The following is an 11695-nucleotide window of genomic DNA, read 5'->3' as shown; positions in this document are numbered from 1 at the left end:
AAAGTAGTGCATAATCAATATCGTATGCTCAATGTTATATCAATAATGATTAAGAAATAACAATCACCGAGACCTAGTCTTTCAGTATATAGCAAGAAAGACTTATCTCAACTGTTAGATCATTCAGTGCTATACCACACCAGTGTCGTTTATTTCCTAAGGTAAGGAAACATGCGGACTGACACTGCAACCTTTCACGATAGGTAGCCAAAGTCTATCTAGGTTGTGAAATTTTATTTCTCTTCTACAAAGGACCGACTGCGTCACCTTCTGTGAACGTCGTTCATGACCAGTCTACTATGCAGAAGAATTAGACTTATTTGCTTCTTATACATTTAAATGTTTAAGAAACATCTTATAAATGAATAAGCAAACACCAATGCGATAAAATTAATTCTTCTCGCCTTGGGTTAAAAGTGGATTGTAGAGTTTATTGTATACAAGCAATTCTATCCGTGCAACATGCTCGAAATATGCTTTTCAGTATACCAATCCTAACATGGGCTGCTTCAATCCAGAGGGAAGGGGGATTCCAGCGAGGTACGTTCCCTTTTCTATATTTGGGTGTGCCCATCTACCGGGGCGTTAAGCGAACTGACATGTTTATGTTTCTTCGGGAGAAAATTTCTAATCTTCGGGTGGGCCCATAGACACCTCTCCTTTGGGGGGAGACTTGCGCTTATAAAGAGTACACTTGAAGCGGTGCCACTCCACATTCTTCAAGCCATTGAACCGACAGCCGGTGCCCTCAAGCAACTGGACCAACAACTGGCTAGATTCTTCTGGGGATCTTCAAATGATAAGAAAAAAACTCATTGGATAGGATGGGACCAAATTTGTCTCCTGACGGCCGAAGGCGGACTTGGCGTCCGCAAATTCAAGGAAGTTCTCCGTGCCTTCAACATCAACTTTGGTGGAGATTCCGGGAGCAAAACTCTCTGTGGGCGAAATACATGATGTCCAAGTATTGCAATAATGCCTCTCCGCTCACCACCAGATCATCGGGGAGACATAGCACTACTTGGAAGAGGCTCATTAGAGCTCGGGCCCAAACACAGCCTCATATTCGTTGGGTTGTGGGGCAAAGCAAAATCTTCTTTTGGGATGATAAATGGCTTAGTGAGTTCGCCCCCGAACGCCCTGGTCTGGGACTTCATCCAGGGAGGGTCTTGGGACGAGGCTAAGATCCGATGCTTCATGTTCGAGTTGGCCTTCCACAACGTACTATTTAGCAAATCATTGCCACACCGATTGTTCCCGGGGGACCGGACCTCTCGCGCCTCGGGGACTTCTCCCTCGCCACGACATGGGAGACCGTCCAAACTCGCCGCCCCATCGTTCGGGGATTGGATGATATTTGGAAGGCCGGCCTTACCACCTCAATCTCCATTTTCTCCTGGAGGCTGCTTTCTAATTGAATTACCGTGGACACAAAGCTTCAATGCAGAAAATGGAGCTGGCTTCGAAATGTCAATGTTGCCCAAGGAGGCCGGGCATCGAATCTTTGCAGCACCTTTTCATCCAAGGGGCGGGAGCAATTAGTGTTTGGAGAGAATTCGATGACTGGTTCGAGGGCTCGTCCTCACCATTGCGGATCAATGACACAATCCCAGATAGACTCGGGGCTTGGGCACGAAGAACTCAACAATCAAACAAGAAGCACCTCAGCCATGTCATGCCGTATCTCATTATGTGGTTCCTATGGGCGGAACGCAATAGGAGCCGACATCAAATGACACAGTTCAAGCCATTTAATGTGGTTTGGCAGGTTCAGACTTTTATCCGAAATAGTATGACCATTGGGAACACCAAACCGATACATTGGAAAGGCGTAAGGCTGAAGATGAGGATCCCGAGCGAGGCCGAGCTAAGATTGCCGAGGCCTCTAGCCATGCCAGTCAAATGGCACCCCCCAGGGCCTTTGACGCTCAAAATCAATACAGATGGTGCCTACTCGGAAGCAACGGGCAAGGCGGCAAGGGGGAGGGGGACTTATCCGGAACTCCATGGGAAAGTTGATCCTCGCCTTTGCTACATCCCTGGATGCCCAATCGGCCCTGGAGGCGGAGCTCAAGGCCGCTCACTTTGGACTAACCGTGACAAAGGAATTCTTACAACCAATGTGGCTCGAGCTGGACTCGGAGCAAGTGATTAAGCTGATCAACGGTACAGGCTGGGGTCCGGCCCATATACGACATGAGGTGGCTCGTTTAATGGTCCTCAAGAGCCAAACTAACTTCCGTGCATCCTTCATCCACCGAGAAGGCAACAAAGCGGCGGATTTTCTAGCCAAAATGGGAACGGAGAAATTAGAGCCCTACCGTGTGAATCACCTTACGGCCCCACGGCTCCTCAAGGCAATGATTCGCATGGAGGAGATAGGAATCCCTAATATCCGTGTCCGAGATGACTACGCCATTTAGATGGTTTCCCAACGTGCGAGCGTAGAGGGAGCCTTTTGCTTTTTTGTTTTGCGTTAATTGCTGTATGGTGGGAGTATGATGAGGTCCCCACCGCTTGTGGGGGAGGACCGCTTACTACTCTTAATTTTGTCTTGGCACACCACTTTTGGGTGTGGCCACGTTTATACGTGTTTCTCATGGAATATAGGGATGAGGGACCCACGAACCCTCCACCGTGAAGGTGTTTGATTAAAAAAATGCTATTATATAACAGGGATCGTACAACAATAGTGTATAGGTCAATTGGAAGGAAATGATTTGCTTGTTGGCCAAGTAAACCCAAATATAAGAGTTATCTTATAAAATAAGCTATAAAGATATGACAATTACTATGTGTTATATCAACCAAAATGATCATGTCTGTATTGATATAGATTGGGACACGACGAAGGACCCGTTGGATATATTGATCCAAGAAACCCCCCACATATAAGGTTTGGCAGCGGACTCCCTTGTGTGATAATCTGGTTTGATCCACTTCCAGAGCTTGGAAAACCTCGACCCGTTGGCTATATGATCAGCCAAGAACCTCGGTATGATTGAACGCCACAAGAACTTGCTCAAAGTATCTTGATGAGTTTCAAACAAGTGAAAAACTCTACAAAGAGAATTCAACTCACAAGACAGTCTATTTTCGTATTTGATCAATGGTTTTTTTTTTATCAAACACCGTCACGGTGGAGGGTTCGTGGGTCCCTCATCCTTATATTGCCAAAAAACCCCAAAGATTACAATGAGTTCAAACAAATCCCACACACGGGCTACAAGAGAACACTAAATTAAAGAAGCACTATAGAGTAGGACGGGGGTACGCCTTGGATGGCTCGACACCTACGTACTCTACGTTGTCCAATCTCGCATACGGTTCGGTGGATCATATCGGTAGGGCTGTTGAGATGGGTCGCGATCTTCTTCTTGGGTGCGGAGGTTGGGAACTCCCATTTCATCCAACCGGATCATGGCTCTGAGGTGTCTCGGTAGGGAGCAGTCATTCATACGTTGGAAGTCATCTCCATTTAGGCCCATTTTTATTAGAAGGTCCGCCGGTTTGTTCCCCTCCCGGTGGATGAATGGTGTCTTTAAATGACATGCTTACAAGCCTATTTATAGGCTAGAATGGACTCTTGAAAGTCTCACATCATTAGTACAACTTAAGACACTTAAAATGACTCATAATATAAGAAAAGTTACTCCTAAACCTTTGGTGTAACTATAGGACATCTAATGGGAACTTTTAGGGGTAATTCGTCGAGAAAAAATCTTAGTGAGAGAAGCTCCCACATCTCTCTAGAAAGTCTTGCCCCAACCATCTCACGTCCAACGCCGACGGTCTCCCTCACCTTTGGGTGAGGTGGATATGCGGCCGGCCTAACGTCGGTCATGGTCCAGCCCGGAAGGGACTCACCGGGGAAGGAGGTCAAGGGCACGAGTCCCTCTCCCTCGCCGAAATGGGTTTTCCGACCAACTAAGGCGAAACGGAATATGAAAAAGTCAGCCACTCCCCACCCCATTAAAAACGGTGGTAATACAAAACGCAGCGCTTGTGTGCCATTGACGGAGACCGGAAGGGTGAGGAAGAAGATTGTCTTTGAGTTCGATGAGCTTATTGCCGGAACTAATGGTGGAGGTAGCGCCATTGCCGGAAAAGACGGTTGGAGCTCCCTGCCCGGGGAGAGAGAGAAGGGCCGGTGGAAGAGAAAGGCACGACCTGGCCCTTTTGAAGCCAGCACCGGAGCGTTTGAGGTGGTGCCGGGAGTTCTCCCATTACTCGCGGGGGAGCTCCGTTTCTCCATGGGACAAAAGGACGGCTCGGCCAGGCACCAGCCGGAAGTCGTGACCGGAACTCGGCTGGAGGGTGCATTACCGGAGGTGAATGAGGCCGTTGCACAAGGGGTACTCCGGTCAACGCGCGTGGAGGCGGCTGCAAGTGCAGCTGTCTTGGACGAGGACACATCCTCGGAAAGGTATGGTGCCAACATGCTTTTTGACCCACCCACTCTTGCTGCACCATTTCCGGAAAAGGATAGGCATGTACTAGCTAGTGAGACATGTGACTCCCTTATGGGTCAAAGCCTCTTGCAATTCAAATCTGGTGATGGTACAAATTTCAAGGCCGAGGATAACAATGGAGGGGGTGAGGCCGGGCTCAACGGGAAGCCGTCGGCGCCGGATAACCCGTCGGACCCGCCGGACAAGCTGCTGGACTAGGACAGGGACCAGCCGGAAATCCTACCCAAGCACTCGGCGTCTGAGGTAGGCATCGACGTGGCCTCCCCCGTTGGGAGTCCGCCGACGTTGGGTCACTCGCTGGAATTCATCACGGACAAGGCCGCTCAAGCCGAGACCCAACCTGTTGAGCCAGATCTAGGTGAAAAGCCCGCGAACACGGGTGCCGGGCTGGATAGTGGAGGACCACCGAAATCCGACGCGGTGAACCTTGATGCTGATCACGACACGGAGATGGGGACATTCGGATGGTGTGAAGGGATCCCTTCGCTTACATTCTCGAACGAGGAAACAAAGTGCTTGGTGGACAAGGTAGGGCACGCCATTATCGGAAAGTTCTCCCACACCCTCCCAACACCACAACAAATCCAAAAATCCCTTTCCAACATCAACTTCGTCGATGGATTCAAATGGAAGTTCGTTAACGCCAAGCACATCCTAATCCAATTCCGTGATGTACGAGATTACAGCCGGATGCTCAATGGTCCCAATGGAGCGCCGGTTTGGTTTGTCGAGCATCACCCAATGCGGGTGTTCAAATGGACTCCGGAGTTCGACACATTTTTTGAGACACCTATTGCCGCCGTTTGGTGTAAGGTGGTGGGACTCCCGATCCATCTCTATGACCAAGTAGCCCTCATTGCGATTGGCAAGTTGTTGGGGAAGCCAATCCAAGTGGACCATGCGACCTTCAACCAAACCCGACTCACCTTTGCCCGGATGTGTATTGAGATTGATATCTCGACGCCTCCACCGGTGGAGATCATTCTCAACATCCTAGGCAAAGACTCTAGGTACAAGGTGGTATGGGATCGGATTCCCCTATTTTGTGCGGAATGTAGGCATGTTGGGCACGTCAAGGAAACATGCCTTATCCTAGGGAGGAGAAAGGAGCAGGCCACCACGGATCCCACCCGACCACCACAACCCCGCCGACCCCACTCTGCGTCAAATCCCATCCGCCGGGAATGGAGGCTGAAAACTAACGTGCATGGCACCCACAACCCGGAGCCGGGCCAAGGGTCTATGCCAAAGGGGGAGACCGAGCCGGGGACACACAAAGAGAAGAGCGGTGCGGAAGCGGCTCCTAGCTTGAAAGCAACACCGAGGGTGCAAGCCCAGGTAGATGACGATGGTTTCCAAGTGGTGTCTAGGAAGAAGAAAGGAAAGGTCCACGAGGGTGATGGGTACATCAGAGCTCTCCACAATGATAAGTTGCATCTTAAGGAGAACGTAGCAACGGTTACTTTTGGGGCCGACGACTCGGGTGCAAATGAGCCGGGCATTGGCTCAATGAGTGTATCATGTGGGTTCCTAAGCCGGGAAATGGAGGGCTTCATCGAGGACCTCGATCCGGGAGGGGTTGTCCCATGTGGGGGCACCCCTATCGCGGGCCTCAACTAGGTGACGGACTTTAGTTTTTGACGATGCGATGGCTGCATCATTATAATTGTAATAGGGATGCTAAGAGTATTTAGATGACCACCCTAGTTTATTGGGAGGCCCTCGTTGTACTCTAATTGGTCGTGGTGAGCCGTCACTTTTGGGCGGCTCAATGGTTGTTTGTTTTGGCTGCAATTGCTGTTGGTAATGCACAGGTGTGGGTCCGCCTTAACCCTCCACCCTCGGGGTGCTTTTAAAAAAAAAAAAAAAAAAAAAAAGTCACTTATTTAACATAAAATGTAACTAATAAAGACCCTTCATTTTGACGGCTCCAACTTGGACGAAAATGCATCATGTATCATCAATTTGGGCATCTGAAATATGATATGTAGTGCCTCCAAACTTCATGCCTTGGGCTGCCCACTAGCTTGAATAATATTCACCACTTGGCCCAATGTAGAATGGTCTTGGAATTGGGTTTTTATTTCAACAATTAAAAGCAACATGGACTCCTTTATCTTCTTAGCTCTAGCTCTTGTAATTGGCCCACTTTGAATGATCAATGGATCCATCTTCTTGTCCTTGTAGATCAGCTTGGGTGCGTCTCCATCATGTATGTTATTACCTTAAATAGGTCCTACAATGAAAGTATATAAGTCAGCTGGATTGAAATGGTTTGCTTGTTGGGCAAGTAAACCCAAATATAAAGAGTTAAGCTTTAAATGAACTTCCACGAGACAACAACGATTATTATGATCTATTGACCAAAATGATCTTGTCCTATAGTTATGGTTTTTTTTAATCAAACACCTTGACGGTGGAGGCTTCGTGGGTCCTCCCTTATCCCTATATTTCAAAGATCAAAATACAAAACGAGGCCACTCCTAAAAGTGGTGTGCCTAGGGGAATCAAGGGAGTAGTATGCGGTCCGACCCCAAATGGTCCAGACCTCACCATACTCCCTTCAAAAGTACATATAAGCCAAATTCACAACAAAACCGTGCCATGCTTCTTCCTATTTCCTCGCCTCATACATCTATTCTTCATCTTCATTTGGGACACGAACGTGTGGGACTCCCATTGCATCTAGCCGGACAATTGCTTTGAGGAGTCTCGGGGCCGAAAGGGGATTCATGCGATGAAATTCTGTTCCCTCAAGGCCCAATTTGGCTAGATAATCAGCCGCTCTGTTCCCCTCCCTAAGGATGAAAGTAGTCTGAGTGACTTGCTGACGCTTATGAATGACAAGTTGCTCCATGACTCGGCTTAGATGAGCCGGACTCCATTTTGAACCATTAAGGAGCTTGACCGCTTGTTCAGCATCCGATTCGACCCAAATAGGCCGTCTGAATTCAATGACGAGTACTAGCCCGTGATGTATAGCTAATAACTCTGTCTCATGGGCCGATTGAGCTTCGAGTGGTGTAGCGAAGGCAGCGAGCATATTACCCGCATAGTCACAGATAATACCCCCACCCCCCCTCCGGCTTTGCCCGTTGTTTCCATGAATGCACCATCGGTATTGAGTTTGATCCAGGGGGTGTCCGGGGGATACCATTTAATTGGCATCACAAGAGACCTTAGTCTCCAAGGCTCATTCTGGCTTGGAACATTGATTTTAAGCGTCACTCCCTTCCAGTGCTTCGGCTTGAAGGGCCCATTGGCTATGCTATTCCGGATATACATTTGCACTTGCCACACCACATTAAAGGCCTTAATCTGGACCGAATGGTGGCAACTTCGATTCCGCTCCGCCCATCGGAACCATAAGATAAGATATGGGATGGCTCGGCTGAGGTGTTTCCTGCATGGTTATTGGAGTCTGTGTGACCAAACATCGATCCTTTCCGGAATTATGTCGTTGATCCGGAGGCGTGGGGATGAGCCCGCGAACAAGGAGTCGAACTCCCTCCAAACACTATTAGCCCCAACCCCTTGGATAAAGAGGTGTTGGAGTGACTCTATACCCGGCCGGTGGGGGCAGCCCTGAAATTTGGATGCCATTTCCATTATCCCATATTTCCTCGAGCCCCTGGACAATAGGCCCTTGTGTTCGGGTAGCCTCCCATGTCGTTGATAGTGAAAATTGTCCCGTCCGGGACAACGTCCATCTCGGAACGTCTGGTTCGCCCGATAGGATAGGCGTATTCAGGATCTTCAAGATGGCTTGTTGTAGAAGACCAGCTTGGGCGTGGAGCATTTGGAGTTTAGGCTCGTTCCAGGTCCCATTCAGATTGAAGTCCGAGACGGATGCTAGGGGGTCGCCCCTTTCATCTAGGCTGATTTCCCTAAGGGGGTTGTTGCCCAACCATAGATCATCCCAGAAGTATAACTTTCATTGTCCCACCACCCAGCGGATGTGTGATTGTGCCTATGCCCGAGCCTTCAGGAGCTTCTTCCATGTCAAACTATTTCTGCCCAACGCTCTAGTGGTGAGGGGGGAAGCCTTGTGGCAATATTTGGCCATCATGTACTTGGCCCACAGGGAGTTCTGTTCCCGGAACCTCCACCAAAGCTTGAGATTGAAGACTCGTAGTACCTCTTTAAACTTACGGATACCTAGGCCCCCTTCGGCCGCCGTGTGTGTTATTTTCTTCTCGCTTGTCGAGCCCCAGAAGAAACGGGCCATTTGTTGGTCCAATTGCTTGAGGGCGCCGCACGTCGGTTTGATAGCCTGAAATTCTAGCCGCAATCTTTTCCCGGAGGAATATGAACATATCTGTGCGCTTCACCCCTCGGTAAATTGGAACTCCTAAGTATAAGAATGGAAATGTACCTCGTGAGAAGCCACCCTCGTTTTGGATTGAATTTGCCCATCCTTCGTGCACATCAGCAATATAAAAATTGCTTTTGGCCAAATTGATTTGTTGGCCTGACACCTCTGCATAATGGTCCAGGCACGTTCTGAGTCTTCGAAGAGAGGTTGGGGCCGTTTGCGTGAATATGATGATGTCGTCGGCATAGGCGAGGTGGCTGATCTCCATACTTCCTCGTGTGGCTTTGTAAGTCATCTCTTTGTTCCCGAGGATTAGTTTGTCCAGGGCTCTCGAGAGATAATCTACAGCAATCACAAACAGGGCCGGGGAGATGGGATCTCTTTGTCTGAGTCCACGGGTGGATTTGAAGAAGCCTGCCGGAGGTCCATTAATAAGAACCGAGAACCAACAAGTGCCAATGCACCTCTCAATAAGCATAATCCATGGCCTTCGGGAATCCCATTTGTCTAAGGACCTTGATGAGGAAGACCATTGCACACGATCATAGGCCTTAGCCATATCAATCTTAATTGCAACGTTCGGGGCTGGTGTGCATCTTGATTGCTCATGGATCGTTTCCTGTGCGAGGAGGACATTGTCATTGAGTAGCCTCTCTTCGCAAGGATTTTTGTGATCACCTTGTTGATTACATTGCACAAACTAATAGGCCGGTAGTCCCCCCATGTTTCTGGCGATGTCTTCTTGGGGATGAGTACAATACTCGTGGCCGTGATACTTCGTGGGAGGAAAACCCCACCAAAGAATTGCCTAACCGCTGCCACCACATCCGGCCCCACGGTGTCCTAGCATTCATGAAAGAAGGTAGCCGAGAAGCCATCCGGACCAGGGGCGCTGTTGCCTGAAATGTCAAAGACGGCTCGCTTGACTTCATCCGCATTTGGGGGATCGAGGAGGGCCTCCAATTGCTCCGAGATAGGGAGCCGTTGCAATATACCAAGGTCCGAGTCCGCAAGATCCGGCTGGGTTGGCGCGAGGAGATTTTGGAAAAAATCAACCGCCGAGTTTTTGACTTCTAGTTCATCAGTGAGTTCCCTCCCATTAGCATTTATCTTGAGAATTCGCAACCAGACTCTCTTCTGCTTAGCCCAACTCTGGTAGAATCTAGTATTCATTTCTCCCTCCTCGAGCCATCTAAGAGCCGCTTTCTGGCGCCAAAAGTCCTCTTCCATCTTAAGCAGGAGGATGTATTCCGCAATCTGTTTGTTGATTTCTGTTCTGTTCCGGGGTGAGGGGCACGCTTCGAATTAGGCCTGGGCCAAGGCAATACCCTCTTCACTATTTATGAGGTTGGCATGGATGTCCCGGAAATCTCTTTGTTTCACCGTTTGAAGGTTTTTTTGATCCTTGACAATTTGGTCTGTAGGTTAAGTAGTCCCTCTGCTTCCGTGGGAGATTTCCAGTCGTCATGCACAAGTTCGGCAAAGCCCTCATGTCAGATCCACATGTTCTGGAACCGGAACGCCCTACCCCCTTCAGGTTTATTCATCATTTTGCACCTGACGAGAATCGGCCCGTGATCAGAGGCTACCCTAGGGAGGTTTGTTACCCTTATCGCCTCAAAGAGTCGAGTCCATGGTTCGCTCACCAACACTCTATCCAGCCTTTCCAGAAGGCTATTCTTGGCCCATGTGTATTCCGAACCATCAAAGCACGGGTCAAGTAATCTACAGTCTTCGATAGCTTCGGCAAAATCAATCATCTCCGTCTGCCGGTTCGTGTCACTACCTGCCCTATCTCGAGTGGAAAGGATGGTATTGAAGTCCCCACCAATGATCCAGTGCATCCCTTCGGTCAGTTGTGTAATATCTCGCATTTTGTCCCATAAGGTGAGTCGCTCCCCTCTTGTGCACTTAGCATACACGGCGGAGATCATAATCGGGCTTGGGAGTCGCATTCATTTGAACCGCTCGTGAAGCAGCTGTTCCGAGTCATCCTCAACTTCAAAATCAGCCCCCTCTTCCACAAAGACCCATATCTTCCCATTGATGTTCGAACCCTTGAAGATCAGCCCCAACGCTTTCGAGAATTTGTCCGGGTTTGGGGTTGTGAGCGGCTCCATTATTGCAAGAAAGTTTATATTATGAGAACTGATCAGTCATTTTAGGACGTTTTGGGTTGACGCGTTCGAGATCCCCTTAATGTTCCAAAAAAGAAAATTAATTGACATGATAAACAAGAGAAGTCCGTACCCGGCGAGTTTGAAGCCCCCCCTTGGAATTTAATGATTTGGATATCATTCCCTTCTTGGCATGACTCGGCCTCCATATGGGTCGGATTGGCTCCGCCATCGTCTTCGTTGGGAGATATGTCCGCTTCCCAATCTTCCTTGTCTTCAAAATCATTCTCCACAAAGTTTTCCTGAGCCATGAGGGAGAAATAACGGTTGGTACTCATATGGCTTTTCGACCCTTGTGTTTCGGACCTTTCTAAGTCAAAATCCAGAACGAATCTCTCGGTCTCACTTGGTCACCCGAGGCCAAGGACACTTTGCGTCGTTCAGTGATCATTACTTTCAGCGCACCCCCACGTCCACCTCCAAAAGAAGAGGATCTAGCGATCGGTTCTCTAGTTTGTTTAGGGCAATGTCGATCGCTTCGATCTTCCTTGTTAGAGTAGATGACCATATCCATGCCACCTTCACTTTGCATTTCTCCCATGAAGTCCGGCCCCGACCATTCCGTTCCATTATGTTCGTTTGCCTTCGAGTTCATCCGTGGGTGACTTCTGGAGGCAAAAGGCGGCACTAAGGTGGCTTGCAGATGGAGATAAGAATACCAGATTCTACCAAAGCTGGGTGAAACAGAAAAGAGTTAGACTCCGAATTCACTCTATCAATGTGGATGGCAG

At 48.9% G+C, this 11695-nt stretch overlaps 1 protein-coding gene across 1 annotated transcript; it reads right to left on the bottom strand.

Moving 5' to 3' along the window:
* Positions 1 to 8620: 8620 nt before the first annotated feature.
* On the bottom strand, positions 8621 to 9346 carry LOC121808974. Its single transcript, XM_042209528.1, has one exon. The coding sequence runs from the start codon at positions 9344 to 9346 to the stop codon at positions 8621 to 8623; it is 726 nt and encodes a 241-aa protein (XP_042065462.1).
* Between the last annotated feature and the right edge of the window lie 2349 nt (positions 9347 to 11695).

Source organism: Salvia splendens, chromosome 6 (assembly GCF_004379255.2).
Source record: "Salvia splendens isolate huo1 chromosome 6, SspV2, whole genome shotgun sequence".
NCBI lineage: Eukaryota > Viridiplantae > Streptophyta > Magnoliopsida > Lamiales > Lamiaceae > Salvia > Salvia splendens.
Note: the sequence above shows the minus strand (reverse complement) of the source record. Positions and strands in the feature narration are given on the sequence as shown.

What these genes read in the sequence shown, in the direction of transcription:
- LOC121808974 (XM_042209528.1), bottom strand. Translation starts at nt 9,346, where the DNA reads ATGGCTAAGGCCTATGATCGTGTGCAATGGTCTTCCTCATCAAGGTCC.